Source organism: Cryptotermes secundus, unplaced genomic scaffold, assembly GCF_002891405.2.
Source record: "Cryptotermes secundus unplaced genomic scaffold, Csec_1.0 scaffold532, whole genome shotgun sequence".
Lineage (NCBI taxonomy): Eukaryota > Metazoa > Arthropoda > Insecta > Blattodea > Kalotermitidae > Cryptotermes > Cryptotermes secundus.
In genome coordinates, this window is record NW_019744117.1 from 128,529 (window position 1) to 150,107 (window position 21,579).

The 21,579-nt window shown below is 41.4% G+C and overlaps 1 protein-coding gene across 3 annotated transcripts in view; it reads right to left on the minus strand.

Moving 5' to 3' along the window:
* Positions 1–1,377: 1,377 nt before the first annotated feature.
* The window catches only part of LOC111874496 (alpha-tocopherol transfer protein), a 69,942-nt gene continuing 49,740 nt past the window's right edge, over positions 1,378–21,579 (minus strand). For 2 of the 3 annotated variants that reach the window (XM_023870052.2, XM_033755468.1), the window contains exons 5-8: positions 17,147–17,340; positions 7,445–7,555; positions 5,720–5,864; positions 1,378–1,667 (exon numbers count right to left, since the gene is read on the minus strand). In XM_023870052.2, coding sequence (XP_023725820.1) covers positions 1,513–1,667; positions 5,720–5,864; positions 7,445–7,555; positions 17,147–17,340 — 605 coding nt within the window. In that variant the 3' untranslated portion in view covers positions 1,378–1,512. The remainder of the gene's footprint in view (positions 1,668–5,719; positions 5,865–7,444; positions 7,556–17,146; positions 17,341–21,579) is intronic. The other variant, XM_033755469.1, reaches the window with a different exon arrangement.

A 21,579-nucleotide genomic window follows, 5' to 3' on the forward strand; every position in this document is an offset into this window, starting at 1 on the left:
CCAGGGCCCCTGTTACAGGGATAGTTTTACCTTTTTTTACGTGTTTCAACCTATCTCGTCATTAACAGGTTTATTAGGTGTTGAGTTGAAAGAACCTGTCGCTCTATTACGTTCTTCTGCTTTTCAACTTGATGCAAATGCTTCAGAATATTGTGAAGTGAAGGCTGAAATCCGGAATAGTAAAGCCAGAGCATGACGTCCGTTGCTGAGTAACGACTCGGAAATCGCGTTCCTTTTGTAACGTGTAGCAGGGAACGAGTCGTTACTAGGTAACAAGTTACTGAACACAAGAGTCCCGTGACAACCAACAGGACAACAGAGGACAATTAACTGTTCGACGTGGTGTCCTCTGTGCGTTCCTCCTAGCAGTTATAAAAGGCAGTGGATTCGTGACTTGAAGGAGTACAGATTAGATTAAAGACAGTAGGAGAGAGCAGTCCGAGATTAGTAGAGATTCACAAGACAGACGTCGTTAAAAAGGAGTTCAATGTGTGAGCCGTTATAATCAACTGAAATTTAATAGAGGTGTCCAATAAATCCAGTTATGAAGTCTACAACCCATTATTATTCGTCACGGTAACCCCAATACGTGGCAATATTCTAGGTTATATTAGGTTAACATGCCGTTGTTATGCACGTGTCTTTTGTATCTGTAATATGTAATGAGTTACACTGGTGTTCTATATTCTGTCTCTACATTTTTGATGATGCGCACGTTTGTGTTGGTTAATGTATCAGTGAGGTTGCACAAAGACGACAAGGAGTGGGAACATAAATTTAGTCTATCAATTTGTTGCACGGTGACTAACATTCCAGAAAATTTATAAAAAATATGGAGAAGCTATGGGTATAGAAGGATTTTATAACTAACACAAATCAGAATAAATTAATAAACCGTATAATTTTCCGTGGACCCTAATACTAAATTTAATGTAATCTGTTTAGTAATTTCATAGATATATGACGTCTGTATACTACACTTTACGTATATATACTCTGCAAATCATTCAAATAACACAGGAATTTTTTTTTGTATAGTACATACTAATCCTAAAATCTTTAATGGGCATGAAAAGGCTCCAAATAGTTGTGGACGAACTGAACGACATTAAGTACCGTATTTACGCATGTATAGGCCGCACATTTTTTGCCAAAAATTCAAGAGGAAAACTGGGGTGCGGCTTATATTCGAAATATTCGAAATCATAATTCATTTAAAAAAATTATATTCATAATTAGTAATACGGGGTGTTCTGCTCCTGAAATAATATTCCAAGAAAATTATTTTTTCTATAATTTGTCTGAAAATTGTGCTGCGGCCTATACATGCGTAAATACGGTATTAAGATCTTTCTCCGAGTTCAAGACACACGCAGGTAACAAAGAATAATATGGTTTATTATATGTTTTATATAAAATTGAACAATATAATAAAACACATAACCTATTAATAATATAACCAAAAGTATACTACTTCAACTTGTTAAGGAACAAATATGATACTCCATAAACCTATGCGTTATTGTTAACAGAGCTGCTATTGCTAGATAGTGATGATGTTTCACTTGTCATGATGACGTTGCTATCGCTACTTATTTCTAATTCCACGTCATCCAGCATTTTCTTCACCTCACCTAAGTCAAACTTGTATCCCAGCTGCTCCATTTCTGTAACAGAGTACGGAGATTTACGTTAGGAACAAGTTTAATTAACTGCTTTCACCGAAACAACAAGATACTGTCATCTGTAGTCTGGTAGATATCTTCCGACGTTTCGGAGAAACATATTATCTCCGTCTTTAGGGTGCAAGAATAAGTGAAATGTGGGAAAATTTGTGGACAGAGGAAGAGGAACAGCCAGGCTAGAAGTCCTGAACAAAGCAACCGAAGGGAAAGGGAAAGAACTCCGTGATTTTAGTCCGCAAGCGAACAATACCGACCGAGCGACCGCCACTTGTCGGCGAAGTTAGTGCCAACTTCAGCGGATAGAAGGTGTCGCGTTGTCAGCGCAATGAATCCCCACGGCCGTTAATTTCGGTTTTCTAGACCGGAGCCGCTATTTTCTTGGAATAGCTCCTCAATTATCATCACGAGGCTGAGTGGACCCCATTCCAGACCCACTACTTCTCAGAAAAAAAATGGTAACGCCGGGAATCGAACCCGGACTTCTGGATCTGTAGCTAGGAACTGTGACCACTAGACCACAGAGGTGGTTCGAATGGGAAAGAAACTGGGGTGTATTGAAATATCCATTTCTTCTACAGTCCAGAGATATGTGAGGTTTCTATACTCCGTCTGTCCTTACCGCCCTATGCAAATAATTGGTCACTTGAACCCACTTATCTGCCATCTCTCTAATCTTGCAAATAACGGAAGTTTAAAGAACTCCTGTTCCTCCCGGTTCTCCTTAATCCGATTGGTTCGCTACGGGCTCCTAGTCAGACAGCCTTTCTTCTTATATCTATACCACATTTTTCGAAGATCAGCTTACTCTTCTACAACGAACATGGACGCAGTACGTTCCTCCGAAACATCGTCAAGCATCCCAGAAGGCAGTAATGTACTGTTAATTAATGAAACAATGAGGAATGTAGGCGTTTATTAAAAATCATCATCATATTCATCAAGTACTAGGCCAGGCGGCCTGTTACGGTTTCACACGCTTTTCCATGTCGTCTGTAGAGCAAAAGTTTGTTTGGGATTCTGTTACAATCCAGTCCTTCAATGTGGTCCTTCCAACTGGCACTGTAATGTTGAATAAATTTTCAAGTCTTTAAAATTCGTTTCTTTTGTGGTCCAGAAGTGTAAAACCAGCAGTTGGCCTCATCAGTTTCATCTCTGCTGCTTGCAACCTTTTTTCATCTGCCTTTCTAACTGTCCACGCTTCACTTCCATATGTTAGTACCTCAGTAGCTTTCATTAATTTACATCATAAACGTTGATGTCAGTAACGCAAGTTAGGTGTCCGATATACTTCTCCTTTACATTATACATATACGAGGTGTATAGGAAAGTTCCAGGACTAGGTCAAAAAAGAAATGTTGGTTTAACTCGCTCAATTTTGACTGTCATGCCCTTCAAAATAGTCTCTTTGGGAACGTATACAACGATCCCATGATTTCTTTTCGCGCTTCAGAAGCACCGTGGATGTCAGTTTCCTTAATGATGTCGATTACCGCTTGTGATGCCCTTTGGATGTCGGGCATTGTTTCAAAACGTCGTCCCTTCACTTTCATTTTCAAATTGGGACAATAGGCGAAATTACAGGGGGCTAAGTTCGGCGAGTAAGGGGGATGGAGAATGATAACCACGTTGTTGTTAGTCACAAACTCTGTGGCTTTCAGTGACGTTTGGGCGGGGCGTTGTCGTGATGAAGGAGCAATGCGACGCATGTTCAAATTTTCTGTTACGTTCCATTGGCAAAGCCCATAACTGATCCAAACGGTGTGTGCGAGCTCATGGATTGTTCGGCGACGGTCTTCGTTGATGAGTTCTCGAAAATTTTCAACATTTTCTGTCGTTTTATGAATGTCGTCCAAAAACTGCTGTCCGGCTTAAAGAATGTTCTCCAAAAGCCTCATGAAGCATTTTAGGGTTTCAGTAGCTGATTTACTGAGCTTTACGCAGCAGACACGTTGCTCGATTTTGCTATCCATCGCTGAAAAAACGAAACACTAAGTCGAAAAGGCACTCGTGTAAAAACAGTGTTTGTTCAGAGAGCGGTGTCACGTGGAAGACTTGATGCAATAAGCTTTCGGAAGTGTGACCTCGACCTCCCTCTCATCCTCTTTCACCGAGGCAGGTACAAACAGTCCGGGAACTTTCCGATACAACTTCGTATGTTCGTATTATCTATCAGATCACGGTAACCACACAGTAAACAGGTCTTAATTCCTCACTGTAGACGATTACATAAGCTTGATATAAGTTTTCAAATTGTTATGTGTAATTATAAATATACTTACGCAGTTACGTGTGAGTTGAACATATTTTTTTTCTTTTTCTTTTACATAATTAAATGGCAAACCTGCTTCAATGTCGTAAGACCTTGAACCGGATCTAGTTTCAGAAAAAAGAATGAATGTAGCTATGTATCTTCTTTAGGGAAGACACCTTCTATATAACTGTTCTTTATGAGGTTAGGCGGGTTGCAGAAATTCTCAGATGGTGTCCAAAACATTGACACAATATAGCCTGCTACATATCACTTTACTCACTTCCACGGTTGAAAAAGTACTTTCCATCATTCAAAGTCACTCCTACTATCAAAAATAAATAACTCCATGGAACAAACCCTACTTACACTACCACAGTCAATAAGTTCGTAGAATGGCAGCAAAGCGCCGTACGGAAATTTACTGCCAATATGTTTCAGCAATGTTTTCGACAGCTATATCAACGTTGGCAGACTTGCATAGCGGCCAATGGCAACTGTTTTGAGGGCCGATGTGGATCTGTGTGAGTGTATGTGAATACCTTGTAATAAGATGCGATAAAAACACATCCCACGAACTTAATGACTCTACCATGTATAACTGGTGCTAGACCAGTCGATCCAGCAAGTCCACGTGATTGGCTATGGTTCCATGAGTTTGACACTAGGCCTTATCTTGAATCAACTGAATCCCATCCAGTCCCTTTATGGTCAATTTTATAAGTACTGTCATGTGCTGTAGTGTTGTGACTGTCTTACAAGATTGGTTCTGGATTGGATAATTCGATTTATTGACACCTTATTCACACAACTCGGGACTACAGGCAACTACAGCCCTTTCACTGATCTACATAATTTACCAGTCTTCACTAGCCGTATCATGGCAAGGGATTTCATAACAGTCTATCACTATCACTTCAGATCAAACATGAAGTCTTCTTGTCACAGTTTAATTCCTTTCTTGCCATTTCTGTTCTATCACCTTAGACTGCCATCTCCAGAATTCGATCAATTTCTTGACAACAACTCACTCAAGTGAATTCTTCAACCGAACTCTCACAACTTCTGCCAATTACTAACTGCTCCCTTGGAACCTCTCGTTATATGATCTCGGAGCGGATCCCACAGAAAACGCCGTCTTCTATTGTCCCGTATTATTTTAGACGTGTTTACTGACCGGTTTTCTAAGCAACACGTCCTACTGTTGGGTGCGTTGGTTCCCGTGAAAATGTGTTTGCCGAGTCGTTGCCTAGCAATAGGTCTATACGTCACAGTATCCTCTGCACTACGCCATCAAGCAGTTAAGTGTTCATATTATTAATGTGTAAAACTTAAACAAGGGAAATCGAACACAAGATATTACCTCTAAAATGACAGATTAAGATATATACTTGAGAGACAAATTTAAGTTCTCCTAGAGGTGACTGTGAAGATTACTATCTTCTGGGTTGTGACGCCATAGGGTCTGATAGGAAGTCAGAAACGTTTCGGAGGAACAAACTGGGTAGAAGGGTCACTCTTCCAGCCTAAAGATGGAGACAACAAGTCTCTCCGAAACATCTGTACCGATATACCAGATTACACAATATCACAACCCAGAAGCTAATGATCTTCAAGACAAATGTTTATTTTCTTTATTTCGCATAAGTCATGTTGTGTATTTAAGTCTACTGTACTGTAACATACAATTTCTTGAATTTTTAAGGGAAGCATCTCTGTATCTAACTGAAGAGACTGCGGTTCGACTTTCTTAAAACGAAATGCCCGAATGAAAGAACGTGCTCACCTGCTATAATCGTTTCGTTGTTGAGGAAATTGTGAATCCAGTCCGTATAGCGATATTCCGGACGCATCCCGCCGTATCTCTTGGGTAGAAACTTAGGATCTATGTGGGAATGCAGGGATTCGAAGTCTTGGCCATGGAAGTAAATCTGAAACATGTAGTTCATTAAACTCTCACAGACATTCAACTATATAAGACTAATGTATTCGGCACCTTACTGAACGAAAGTGATAGCTAAATGTCGGAATATAGTTGAGTGTTCAGTCAGGAGAACGGAAATTTTTTGTCTGCCGAACGCTGATAAAATATGAAATGAGAACTTAAGAGATGAGTAGAGCATTTGAAGCGGGATGAAGTTCTTTCTAACGAACCTTCGGGTTCCATGAAATGCTGGGAAGTTCTTGAGTAACTGCACAATTGGCCGCTTCTCAAGAAGGGCTCAGCTCCATGAGCGAGTGAGTGACTGAAGTTCTTTCTCAATATTCATGTGTTTCAAACATTTTTGCGTTGGATTGAGACACGTTTTCTTCATAAAATATATATTAAAATGCCTAAAATGGGTCATGTCCGTCCGCCCACCTGTCTCAAGTCGAGAAAAGCTAGCCGGCTTTTGATAATACGTGTATCTTATGTTAACATTACGCCATTCGAGGTCATTAAGAACTCCTAAATTTTAATTTCCTACAGTTGGTAACAACATGGCGGACGTATAAACTAGTGAGATGGAACCATGTTAATGCCACTACTGAAAACCGGTATCCTTAGCACTCAACAGTAACATGGTAGAACCATAGTAACATTAGTAACTATAAGATCGTTGGTAACCATAGCAACAATAATCAAAGTGGCCAAAGAAAGTATTTCCTAGAATATATTTGATATTGTTGACATTTTAATACGGCTATTTGCAACAGCTAAGTAACGGTAAAGTTATAAATGCAGTTAGTTAATTAAGCAGCAGGCCATTAAGACGTAGGGGCCTGCAGGCATAGCTCCAGCTTTCTTTACCTCGGCGCTGGACGGAGTTAAGTGGTCAGCTTCACTCCCCGGCCGCTTTACACCCGGGGAAAGAGCCCCCGGTACGCATTGCATAAGTGGCTGGGTGGACCCCAGAACCCGTCTATAAGCATTGGAGAAGTTTCTCTTCTACCTGTCAAGAATCGAATTCCGTTTATTCGCTATACTGACGTAGCACTGCAAATGCAAACGGAACAAAGAACGCCTGTGTTTACTCTGGTACGTAGTGCAGCTATTCAGTCATGTTATTTATAGCAATGCACAATGAAAAACGAAGTGTACAATGGAACAAATGAAGCGTTGAACAAGAAAGGGTTACTCTATTATGCATTTTTCTTTGGCTCTACTGCCCTTTGTTAGTTTGGCGGCTTCCTCAGTTTCTTGATCTATACATAATCGGTAGGACTCCTTTGACGGGGGATGAGCCCGTCGGAAGGCAGCTACCTACACACAGAACAACACAAATAGAATAAATGCACAACTACATCCATGGCTCGAGTGGGATTCGAACCCACGATCCCAGCGTTCAGGCAGGCGAAGACAATTCATGCCTTAGACAGTGCGGCCACTGTGATCGGCCATTCCATTATCTAAATTAGAGTAAAAAAGAAAGAGAGAAATCACAGTAGAAGAAGGTACTCTAATCTTAAATACAGTAATATATTCTTTAATCTAGTCTGAGAAAGAAAGAACAAAACTTGGATTATATACCTTCTCCTTCATTCTGTCGTCCAAAAACGGTTTGAAGATTGCAAAAATGATGTCAAAAACCCAGGATTCGTTGACTATGTGAATGGCATGTGTCCTTATTGGAAAACTTGTCTAAAAACAAAAAGCATCCACATTAAATTATAACCATATGTTCCGTCCCCATCATGTGCTCGTATTTGGTTAACGTACACAGCACAGGCCTTTCTTACCATTTCACTAATACATATGTGCCTGCTGCAGACAGTTCTGTCCTAGTGCTGCATAAAATGTGGAGAATTAAAATTAGGCCTGCTGCGTGTGGGCACAAGTCTAACAGAAGCTTAAACGTCTGTCTGCGCTGATAGCCAGTAATGAGAAGTCGTACAAAAATGATGCATTATGCGTAAAATGAAATCTCATGCTTCTGTCTTTAGACATTGAAGCACATATCACAAGCTTCTTTTTCAATACTAATTAAGTTAATCCTGTGACATCAGCGGTTCAGACAACGATAACTGCGAAAAGTAATGCCATGTATCGGGATTTGCGTGACTAATAATAATGGATTATGCATCGGATAATTGGGTTTATTGGCACTTCATTGCAATTACAGTTAATTATGACAGCTCAAACATTGAACTCCTTCTGAGTTAATTACGTCTCCTGTCTGAAGAATGTTCTTTGAAGAATCCCTGACTGCTCTTTCGCCGACTTGACTCAAAATCAGTTACTCTACGACTGGCGGTTTACCGTCAATCAGTTCTTCTTGGCTTCAGGATCCTTGAGGCCCACGACCAGAGATTATTTTACAACTGAACTCTTGCGGTAATAGTCCTTATGTAACATCCTCTCTCGCGAGAAGATGGGTGCCAGCTTGACTGAGTCTGAGTCTCATTTTACGACCGACGTTCAGTCGGCAGTCTGTCTTGGCATAAAGTACCCATCTGGGGCTTGCGACCAGATCTGTATTACTGTTTGACAGTTACGGTCTTGTTTTTTTTTTTTTTGGGGGGGGGGGGNTTGGAACAAAATGACATGTAGTTACAATTCTTGCACGGTAGTGTAGTGTAATGTTTTCTCAACAGATGGCGAAGGTCACATGAGTCACGTGAGTGTCGTGCCGCGTGCGCGCTGCGAGCAGAAGACAGCAGCAACAATGGCTGAAGTGTTCTTCTTTGAGCAACGCATGGCTGTATTGAAGTGGTACTGGAAGTACGAAAACATTAAAGAGGTATAACGACAATGGCAGAATGAGTTTGGAACTCAGCCACCAACACGTCGAACAACTGCCCGTATTCGGGATAAATCTGAGGCCGACGGTACTGTTGATGACGTGTATAAGCAAAGATCTGGGCGACCACGGATAGTAACAAGTCCAGCTTCCAGTGCTGTGGTGTTGCAACACTGGTCAGATGTATCTCGATATGCTTCAGACATCGATTTTCCCTGCCATTCGAGAGCTGTTTGGAGATATGAGATTTTACCTACAACAAGATAGTGCTCCACCTCACTACCATCGAGCTGTCAAGGCGTAATTGGATGATACTCTACCTGGACGATGGATAGGTCCAAGACGTACTATTGGGTACCCACCACGGTCTCCAGACCTAACACCTCTCGACTTCTACCTATGGGGAACCTTGAAGGATGAAGTTTATCGACAAAAGCCAGCTACACTGAACGCGCTAGGTGAAACCATCGAAGCGTCGTGTGCAGCCATCACACCGGACACACTGACAGCTGTAGTTCGCTCAGTAGTTCAGCGGCATCGACGCTGTTTAGCCTCTGATGATGGTCATTTCGAACACATACAATGACTCTCTCTCTCTCTCCGCGCAAGAATTGTAACTACATATCATTTTGTTCCAAAGATACTGACTATCAAAGAGTGGGTACATTATTTTGGACCCCTCTGTATGTCACCATGTCGAACAGTTAATTCCACTCCGTTATTCTGTATGTTTAGCAACTTGCTACCGGGCAACGATTCTTTCGTTATTATACGTAGTAGCGGGAACGTGATTTCCGAGCCGTTACTCAGCAATGGACGTGTTCTCGCTCCACAATTCCGGCTTTCAGCCGTCATGTCACAGTACTAGGTTCCAGGATGTAACATGGTATAGTAACGTACTGCTACTATCTTTAGGGTCTCCTTTGAAGAAGGATGCATTACATTCCTCCGAAACATCGCTGTACTCTTATCAGACTACACGGCTTCATATAAGAGACGACAGCACTCTTCATAACCAATCCTTTTAATAGAAAGCTTTCAGTAACGTTTATTACAATGCCGTGTTTACAATATCTCAAGATGGTGTGTTTGCAAATGTATGCCCCACAGCACTTATAAAGTGTATGTTATAATCAGTCATGTATTTGTTTTTATATTAGACGTACCAAAGTTGAAATGCGGCGTGAAATCATTCACAGGCGTCATTGAATATAAATGGGGATTTGTCAAGATGATTTAAGTTCTTTCTTTCTTCAATGGCTCTTCCAGCCCATTCAGAGCTTTGACCTCTTATTCAGTAAAAGTAAAATGTAAAGGTATCCCTGTAACAGGCCGTGGAGGCCCATAGGGTTGTGAGATGTTGAGGTTCCCTCTTATTGAGTTCCATAATCATTTCTCACAGACGGTAGGACTCCTTGAACGAGTGGTCAGGTCTTCGCAAATCCTCTACACAACACAGGACAACACGAACCGAACATCCATGACTTACGTGGGATTCCAACCCACGATCCAAGCGTCCGTGCTGTAAATAACCCTCGAGTCCCATTCAGTCTTTCAATATAGCCTCTACTTTACACGAATCTCAAATCGAACACGAGTGTCCTCCCAAAGACGGCACAAAAGAAAACTCCGTGGCTTTAGTCCGCAAGCAAACTGTACTGCCGAGCTACCGCCGCTTGTCGGCGAATTAAGTGCCAACTTTTGCGGACAGAGATTGTCGCGTGGTCAGCGCAACGACTCCCCACGGCCGTTAATTTCGGTTTTCTAGACCGGAGCCGCTATTTCCTTGAAATAGTTCCTCAGTTATCCTCACGAGGCTGAGCGGACCCCGTTCCAGACCCACTATTTCTGAGAAAATCTGGTAACGCCGGGAATCGAATCCGGGACCTCTGGATCTGTAGCCAGGAATTCTGACCACTAGACCACAGAGGCTGTCAAAGACGACACAACTTACATGAAATTTGTAAACTGTACGACAAAATATGGAACTCATTAAAATCAGGAATTTTGTTTGAAATGATTTGTGATATGGTGAATATTTGACTGAACATAAGGGGAAATACGTGTAATGTACACTCTTACGCAATATGATAAGTTGGTTTGCGTCCAGAGTAAAACAACGTCAATTTCAATGAGTTATTTAAGATCGCAAAAAATAATTCTTTTGTAAAATCTACTTTGAATTTCTACATGCCATTCAATTTTTTACTCGTAACCGTCCCTTAATTACTGATAATACAAAATCCAGACACTTTTCACGACTTTGTACAAACCTCTGTACCTACTTAATAGTTGCTTTGTAATCTTATAGTAACCTCAAAGTAATATTCATATATCACTTTGACAGTGTTTGGAATTTCACATCTCATTATTTTGGGATAAGGTACAAATGGTGTCACAGATTATATGCTCTTAAGAATCAGTTTTAGTGTATATAAAAGTTAGAAATCTAGGAACATTTAAGAGTTACCTGCGGTTTTCCGAGTACTTCGGTTTCCCCTGCCAATCTTCATTTCACCAATTGCTCCACAATCACCCTCACCTATCATCTGGGGCTGGTACAATAGGTCACAAGGGGCCGCGGTACAAGGGACTTAGTCCCACCCCACTAGCAATAAAAGAAGAAAAAAAATACCTGCGGTTTGGACAAACGGGAGTAATGGATACATATGCGAATGGCATGATATCTAACTCCATAGAGCTGGGTCCTTATTGAGAAGCTACCAGTTGCTCAGATTCTCAAGAATTTTCCAGCATTTTATGGAACCCTAAGGTTCATTACCGTGTTCACAAGAGCCCTCTACTAGTCTCTATCCTGAACCAGATGGATTCGGTCCATATCTCCTCATCCTATTTCTCTAAGATCTATCTTAATATTATCCTCCCACCTAAGTGTAGGTTTCCTACTGGTCTCTTTCCTTTTGTCTATATGCATTCCTATTTGCCCCGTGCGTGCTGCACGCCCTGCCCACCTCATACTCCTTGACTTGATCATTCTGTTTGCGAAGAGTACAACTTCCGAAGCTCATCATTATGCAATTTCTTCCACCTCTTATTATTTCGTCCCTCTTTTGTTCAAATATTCATCTCGGCATCCTGTTCTCAAATACCTTTATCTGTGTTCTTCCCATAATGTCAGATTCCATGATATCAGCTGAAGAAATTATCAGTATTCCTCTTCACTTCTACGTGACTTCATAAAAACGGAACACGCAAAACAATTCCATTAATGTGAAAACGTGGGTATTTTCAAACTGGATGCAGCCATCCGTATGTGATGGCTTTAGCACACACGCACTTTCACTGAAAAGAAAACGATACTCAGTGCCCATAAACGAAAGTTGTTTTGTGTGGCAACAACAATAACACATCATAATAATTTAAACAAAGTTTCCCATTATGTCATTTTCTCCATCCTATGTCTTCACCTCGTCACTTTGTCTCAAACATCCGGAAGTTTGGTTCATCGCTTGAGGCGAGAGATGAAGTTTCACGCCCCAGCAAAACAACAGATAACAATTGCAGTTCTGTATGTTCCTTATGTGTTTGGATAGAATATGTCGCTGATAAACGATTTTGAAATGGTGTCTGAGGAAAGTAGGCAGGGAGGATACGGATAAAGAAGAAGACTTTTATTTGTGTGTTTATCTTTTTGTCATGACATAAAGAGAGGAAACGTGTTTTGAAAATGTGGCACTTTCAGATATTTGAGAACGAAAATTACAAATCAAAACCTGATTCAATAGGAAATTAAGAGGAGATTGGACTCGGGTAGCGCTTGCTACCATTCAATCCAGAATCTTTGGTATTCTCGTCTGCTGTCCAAGAACATAAAAATTAGAATCTAAAAAACTATAATTTTGCCTGTGGTTCTGTATGGGTGTGAAACTTGGTCTCTGACATTAAGGCCAGAACACAGACTGAGTGTTTTAGAATAGGGTGTTGAGGAGAATATTTGGTCCGAAGAAAGATGAAATGACAGGAGGTTGGAGAAAACTGAATAATGAGGAACTTCATAGCTTGTACTCTTCTCCAAGTATAATCAGAATGATCAAGTCAACGAGGATGAGGTGGGGAGGGCATGTAGCACGAATAGGGGAGACGATGAATGCACATATGATATTGGTTGGAAAGCCAGAAGGAAAGAGACCACTGGGAAGACCAAGGCGTAGGTGGGTGGACAATATTAAAATGGCTCTTAGAGAGATAGGATGGGATGTTATGGATTAGATTGATCTGGCTCAGTGTAGGGACCAGTGGAGTGTTCTCATGAACACGGTAATGAATCTTCTGGTTCCATAAGTGCTTGGAAATTGACTAGCTGTAGAAATGGCGGCTCCTCAAGAAGGGCTCTGCTCCATGAGTATGTAAGTAAGTAAGCAAGTTTATCGTTTTGTAACGCTTAGACTTCATAGCATCGTATGATTTAGTCATCAGTGAATAATGGATTGGAAGGGATGCGAAAGGAAGTTTTCTCGTATACTGAACAAAGCCACGAAAATATCACTCCGGCTAGTCAGCGTAGTGGGTCGAAATTCGAAATGGCCACCTCCTAGATACAAGTCAGACTCTTTATTTACTCAGCAGACACAGCGGAGGGTAGGTAAGTAGTGAGGATGAGAAGAATATAAGACGGAATGAGAAAAGAATCATGCGCACGCGCACATCTACCTACATCTCTCCATGCAATTCTGCCGACAGGCAACAGTAGTCTCTCTGTCGTCAGCTATCGTCATTTTCGTAGAAAATGCTTGTTTAAAATAAATTCTGTATTTTGTGTTTTATTTAATATTGGCTGTTACGATGTTATGATTAGATCGTAAGTACGCGGAAACGCATGTTATACGTGTGTACGTACACACATGCACGTGTAAATGAATAAGATGTTTGTTAGGGAAAATCACTCGTATGTGTAAAAGGTTATGATAATGACTGCCCTTTTGTCGGTTATACCGCAACACATAACTAGACTGTTCGCACAAGTTTTGTCCCAGCTCACGAATGAGTCATGTCAGTTTTTATAAATGTGACCATGAAGTCACACAACTTTTATATTACGTCATCTCGACCGCTCGAAGGCTGAAGTCATGGACTGGATTCCTGTTACAAGCATGGAAACTCAACATACTAATAACAACAAACTGGATACCACTAGTGGAAAAGTCCCGTTAAGAATTTATGGCTGAAATATTGAGACAGCGGGTTCGGATCTCTCTAAGGGCACGGATATTATTTTCTCTGTTCATATTTTTCTGCATAGGTAGAGGGCTTGATATGGGCCGATACCGTGTCGGAGGATCGCTATCAAGTGTTTAATTTTTATTTTCAAAACTATATCTCAATAGAGAACAAAATGACTAACCCCTAATACTGAAGAAGAAGAAATGTATAACTATATTACATATAAAAGCACAAATAAAGTAAAAGTTAAGGTATCCCTATAACAGGCCGTGAAGGCCCATAGGGTTGTGAGACGTTGAGGGCCCCACATTATCTAGACAATCCGCTCACAGATGACGGTAAGGTTGTCAGCCTTACGCGCCGGCCGCGCTTTACTCCACAGGAAAATTATTTAATTAATTCCTGGTACTCATTTCTGATAGAGGCTGAGTTGACCCCAGGGCCATAGTGCGGCTGGAAGGATGAGATAAATTGAAAAAAAAAATGCAATGACCTCATCAGGAATCAAACCCACGACCTTCCAGCTTGTAGCATAGTGCCTCAACCAACTACACTACTCGTACATTAAATTTACTGTGNGTATATAACATATATCAAAGCTTAATTAAATTGAATGATAACAGTTTTCGGATGGATATAACATGCGAAAATTAGGTCATCGCATGATGAGAAAGTTCATGACTTAAACAAGCCTCGTACAATAGAGTGGAATGCACTTGACTAGAGAAACTGCATGGGAACATACATACTAATGGGGCACATAAAAATAACAACGCAAACAACACCAAGCCGATATTCGTAGGGTTAAACAAAGCAACACAGAAAGACTTATGGAAGAATAGAAGCGAGGAAAAAATTTGAGGCTTTCACTGCAACTCAGAAGTAGAACACCGAAATCTCCATTAGAAATATCCGAAATTCCCAAAACCCAAAATAGAGGCAAATCTCAAACTCAAATGCCAAAATCAGTTAACAATTTTGATATGAAACATCCACCGGAAATCCATTACTTCAAAACAAATATCCAGTTGAAGAATGCCGTCTTCTGGGATGTGGCGTCGTGTAGATATTGTGTAAACCGACGTCTCGGAGGAGTGTATAATTTCCATCTTCAAGGTACAGAAATCCGCGAGCGAGGAACCGGAGTGAGCAGCCACCTGCCCACGCTGGTTCCTCGCTGGCGGATTTCTATACCCTGAAGACGGAGGCGATACGCTCCTCCGAGAAATCGGTTTACACAATATCTATACGGCACCACATCCCAGAAGACGGCATTCTTCACAGTCACCGCCGTGAAATCCTCAAATCTCACAAAAAGCCAGTTATTCTACCTTTAAATTTCCGAAAGTTTACAGCAGCGCATTCACCAACAAGAATTAATTCTCTGGTCTGAAACATCTTAATGGTATGTCTTCCTACGCGGCATTTTTGATAAAATAATTTGGGGCCGAGAATTTCAAATAAAGATGTCGGAATACCAGTTGCATTCCCTTTATTATGCCCCGTGCGACATCTTCATGGCCCCCAAAATCAAAAACTCTTTCAAAGCGTCTTGTTTTGAATCACTTGCAAATGTTCGGAGCAATGTGGATACAATACTGACAAGGCTTTATGTACTTGATTTCTGCATTATTTCCCGGCATGACAGGAATTTTGTAATGCGTATGTGAGAAGATGAGTAATCCATTTTGGTTCTTATTTACTTAGTTATTCTTTGGTGCGATGTCACCTCCGTCCCATCTGACCTCCTGTACTCCCGCTATATCTAACTTACATTCTACGATTTCTTCCGCCACTGCCCAGGGATCAGTGGAGGGCTCTTGTGAACACGGTAATGAACCTTCGGGTTCCATAAAATGCTGGGAAATTCTTGAGTAGCTGCAGATTTGGTGGCTCCTCAAGAAGGGCTCAGCTCCATAAGTAAGTATATAAGTAAGTTATTCCTTTATGGTTTTTTAACGATGCTATCGGTAGCTCAGACTATATAAAATAGAAAGTTTGGATGATTATGAATGATGAATTGCGAAAGATGTGGATGGAATCGGTCATGGTATAATCTGAGATGTTCTATTTGCTAAGAGGGGCAGAAGATAACTACGAAGAACTTCGGTGAGGTCGAGAGTCCAGGATCCCTCCCTAGACACTTGATCATGACGTCTAGACGAACTGAAGACTACCAGCAGCGGTACGCGCATATGGCGCCAATCATAACTGTTCTTAGGGAAATTGAATGGAAGCGTTAAGAACCCGTTTCAACCGACAGTGTTGCAGGTAATGCGACAGGTTATTATTAATCGAGATGACGTTCCTGAGAAACCGACAAGGTTAATGGTGTAATAAAATATTACAAATAACGTTGCGTATCTTGTGACACTCAAATATAAATACGGTATGGTAAGGTAGAGGTAAGGCCGGTCACGGTAGCCGAGCGGTCTAAGGCATGCACTGTCTTCGCTCGCTCGGAAACCGAGATCGTGGGTTCGAATCCCACTCAGGGCATGGATATTTGTGTGAGTTTTTCTGTGTTTGTCTACAGGTAGAGGCCTTGCGACGAGCTGATCACTCGCACAAGGAGTCCTACCGTATGTGTAAGATCTAGTAAACCGAAGTGAAACAGAGAGTTTCATGGAGGTAGGCCTAGGCCCAAATTGGGGCTGTAGCGCCACAGGAAAAAAAAAGGTAGAGGTAAAGCTATCACTGTAATAGGCCGTGAAGGCCCATACGGTTGTGAATCGTCGAGGTTCTCACATTTTATCTAGACAATCGGCCCATAGATGGCGGTAAAGTTGTCAGCTCTACGTGTCGGCCGCACTTAACCCCCCAGGAAAATTCCTGGTATTCATTTCTGTTAGAGGCTGGGTCAACCCAAAAGCCATATTGCGGCTGGGAAGGATTAGGTCAATTGAAAAAATCCAGCTCATTGGGACTCGAGCTCGCGACCTTCCGGTTTGCAGCATAGTGCCTCAACAAACTGCGCTACCGCGTGCCCCAATATGAATATGGAGTACGGACACGGAAATTTAGATGGATTGGTCACCCGCTGAGGAAGGATGATGAACAGCCATGAAAGGTCGCGCTTCAGCGGGATCCTCAAGGAGAGAAGTAAGGGGAGACCAAGAAACAGCTGGAGGGGATCCGCTCGAAGAGAAGCTGGAAGAAGTTGGACTGAGCTGAGGTATTTAGCGGCGGATCGGAACAAATGGAAAAAGCTTGCAGATGGCTTAAGCTCCTGATGGAACTACAGAATATTATTATTATTTTGTCTCACGGAATTAAAGGCATTGTTTGGAAGTGACGTGCGTTAAACTCACCACCATGAGCTCCACAGTTCTCCTTGCGATGCTGGGAGTGATTTGCCAGGCATGCTGCATTGAGATGCCTCCCAAGTCAAAGATACATATGCCGCCGAGTATCTGAGCCCGCTGCTCAAGTACGGCCAGTTCCAGAACTACAACAGTCGCCTTGAACAGCTCCTCAATAGAGTAGCTGCTCGGATTCCAGTTGCCTGTTGGACACACGAAATGCAGGCAGCTAGAATTACTCAAGAAGTCAAGTTCTCACATGTTGGTGCAAGAAAACTTCACATGAGTCGGGGAATATGTGAAGGTAAATTTGTCCCTGTGCTTCATTAATTAAGCACTCTTACATGAAGACGTATGGGGGAGTGGTGATATACCTCCATCATTCTTGACCGCGACACTAGATTGAGGCGAGTGGTCGATTTCAAGCCCCGGCCGCGTAACTTCCGGTACCCACTGGATAGAAGGTTGGTTGGGCCCCAGAGCAAGTCTCGACGCTGTGGAGAAGAGATAAATCCATGCACCTGCCCCTGGCCGTCCACCCCGTAGCCGATAGCTATACCGACTGAGCTAACCCGGTTCCCAAGCTTGAGCAGGTTTGATCCACAGCACCGGACAAATATGTATGCTGCCAGAGATTTCGAATATGGAGTAGCAGGACTTAAATCCATCGATTTCAACATTTTGGTATATACCTGGTTTGTTAATGCCCTGCATCCCCACATATCAGCAGCTGGTTGTACCTCCTCTTCACTAATTTCATAGGTAGCTGTCACGTGGAGGCTTGCTTTATACAAGCCTCATTAACAAAGAGGAAAATAACCTAGTATTAATAAATAGCATTTATTTAGTTTAAGCCAAACATTTAAGGTTATTATTTAGGGTTACACTATTTTTCACCACCTTTTTACTACAGTTTGACAGTTCTGTCTCCTAGTATATAGCTCTGTGTAGTCCGCTGAAATTCAAAAGACGTTTCTGAGGAACATATCGCCTCCATCTTCAGGCTCGAAGAATAAAAAAGGAAAAAAAAACAAAGTGAAGCAGGTAGCAAGCGAACTTTCGGTAAGCGGATTGTTCTGCTTGATACCTACTTCATGGCTGTTTCTTCCTTGGCTTATGTTTCAAGCATGAAGATGGAGGCGGCATGTTCTTCCGAAACGTCGGCTGACTTTCAACGGAATACACAGAGTCACATCCCAGAAAATATGACTCTTCATAACCACCGCTGTGATAACCTCGAATCCTACATTATTACTAAGTTATTTCAGTTTTTAGTGCCCAGAAACAGAACCCGTAACATTGAATCTATGAGAAATTTGTATTGTTTTCTCGTCTGTTTTGTGCGGTATTTTCCAGGAATGTAGCTACTCCTTATACCGGTGTATGTATCTGCACTGTTTGCTAATAAGCTATTACATGAAATAGAAGACTTATTGTGGAGTGATTTGTATTGTGGAAATCAGCAACAGTGTTACAGTTATTTGTAGTTACGACCTGTAAATGATCAATAAATCTATTCACCAATCCAAACCCCGTCTACAGTCACTAATACACGTGAAATTATTCTTAAGTTGCTGTTTTTGTCCACTTTGGCTGGAAATTTTTTATCTAAAGGGAAACATCGTGTAGTGCATACTGTTATTCTGTAAAGTATCTTGATGGATTTTCTTTTCAGAACTTTCAAATTTATTGGGTTTTGAAGAATTCTTCCTTTAAGAGCCGTCCTTTAAAATTCAATTGGGCTTTATACTAGGACTTCACCAGACGCAAGAATGAAGCGAAGCAAAGTAATCAATATTCACTTTTTACGTGGGAAATATGTCTGAACCTTGAGGCGTATCATATCCCAGAACTTTCACAATAACATCTGAATATTTCTTCGCCCAAAGGAGGTCCGACTGCAACAACTGAGAGGCTAATCTCATGCTACGAAACTGACAACATGACAGCGCCATGATACATGTGTTGCTTTCGCGAGTCAATCATGTTCTGTGTCATGACCCTACAGAACAAAACACTTACTTTCACTATTCATAGCAAGAAATCATGGGTAGTGACGTTTGACCTAAAATGGCCTCATCAACTTCTGCCTATGGATTCGTGACTTAATACAGTCCTGTGAAATTTCTCATGGCCCCCTGCAGTTAACTTTCCCAAATCATACCTGACCGGGACGAAACTGCTCATAAAACTCGTCAGCACACTCCGAAACTGGAACAACTTTATCAGAATAGTTATTAGACTCCGGGTTAGACGACCGAGGGATCGGGCTTCGATTCCGTAGGAGAAGAGACTTTCTCTTCTGCACAGAATCAAGACTGATTCTGGGGCCTACACAAAGGTTACTGGGGGGCTTTCCGCTGAGTTACAGCGGCTGGGGTGTAAATCTAACCACTCATCTCAACAGAGTGCAGAGGTCGAGTATTCATGGATCTATACTTTCACTTCTTCATATATCCTCATAGGATGGTACTTAACTAAGTACAGGTAGAAATTTACTTTTTCTTTTTATATTGTAGAACTAGCACCGAGTGAGTAAGTTGGCGTAGCGATTACGTTCTAGAATTTTACTCAGAAGATATATAAAGATTTTTAGTCTACTTTTCTTATTTAAATAAATAAAGGCAGGCTTATGCTAACAACATGCTGTCTCTGTGTGTGTGTCCTCCCCCATCAAATTTCGAATGCGTGAACCAATCTTTATGAAACTCGGTATGTACAAAATGGCACCTGAGCCCATCTAAACGTTCGTACTTCATAAATCCCATCCATCCGTCTGTGTTTATGTGTATTCTCTCCTATCTTTATGAGGCAATGGCTCGGCAAAAGAAAAAAGTTACCGTGGCAACGAATACACACGCAACAATAGAGGAATTTCTGTATGCGTCGTTTTCTATGCCGTCCGTGTCGCATGAAAGGAAAGCAGTTGATCAGTTCTTCCCAGAATTTCTTGCTATTCGTTATTTTCTCTGACTCGAAGCGTAGAAGACAGTTATCACGGGATCATACTTCCGGAATATCTTGTGACTAATGCTACAAATACAACAATCTCATATTCTGAAAAAAAAAAATAAACACATTTTGAAACTGTCAATAGCAAATCACGAAGATAATCACTGTATCTGGAGCTGTTATAGCAAACAAGTAAAGGTAATCCGAAGGTTCTTAGTTTTCTGTCAGATTTGCTACTTTCTAAACAAAATTCTCTTACGTATACCCTTTCCTTTTTATCTCTCTGTGGTATGTGACAAATGCAACACCTTTCTCCCTTACGGGGGTGAGGGGCAAGAGCAGAAGAAACCGGTGAAAACGTGTATGTTCCTTTCTAATTTTGTTTCCGTCTGCGATATGCAAAACGTCTAAGAGAATAAATGTTTTATTTGAATCACGTGCTGCTTGTCTAGGGTTTACATTTCTGAGTATTTACTCACGACTCTATACTGTACTGTAGTGAGTTCCACACTGAACGCCAACAGGAAGTGCCCTAAAGGGCTAAGCGACATTTCTGAACTGTTAAATCATTCCAGTCGATATCCAGGGTAAATCTGTGTCACGAAACGTGGCTCATCTTCCTTAACGTATAACAGAGTATTGCACAGAACGTCTACCAGTATTCAGGGAAACTTGCTAAATTCTGAGTCAGAGCACCGGCTTTCGTGACCCAAGTAATTTTATGTTCCTCTCAGATTTTGCTAATAAATGTAAGGATACATACCCTGTCCTTCTCAGCCTCTTTAACTTGATAATTCTAGCAATATTTTTCCAGGAGTAAAAGTTGAGGCCCCTTATTATGCAGCTTTCTCCAAAATCCTACCATTTCATCGCTATTCGTTCTATATATTTTCATCCTCGTCGTCCTCTTCACGAATACCTTAAGTCTTTATATATTTTCCTATATTAGAGACCAAGTTTCACGCCCATACAAAACTAAAAGTAAAATTAGTTTTGTAAATTTTTCTATCTTACGTTTCTTACAGCAGATGAGAAGACAAAAGGTTCTGAAACGAATGGTAGCAAGCGTTACTCGAATTCAATCTGCTCTTAATTTCCTCATGAATGAAATTTAGTTCTGTTACTCTCGTTCCCAAATATGTCAACTCTGCCAGTTTTTTTTTATCTATTATGTATCACGGTCGGCGCGTGAGGTTGACAACCTCACCGCCATCTGTGAGCCGACTGTCTAGAAAATGTAGGAACTTCAACGTATCACAACAGGCCTGTTGTGGATACCTTTACCTACTTTTTTACACTTGCGGTTTAGTCCTAATGTAACATCCTCTCTGACGAGAGGATGGGTCTATCGTTTACAATCGCTGCTGGTCCTCACCAGCTCAGTTATTCTCAGGTACGAGTCCCGCGGAACTCATGACCAAATTTTACTGTCTCGGATTCGAGACTCCCCCGAGCTGCAGGGTCAGGCCACCGTATTTACATCCCCAGGA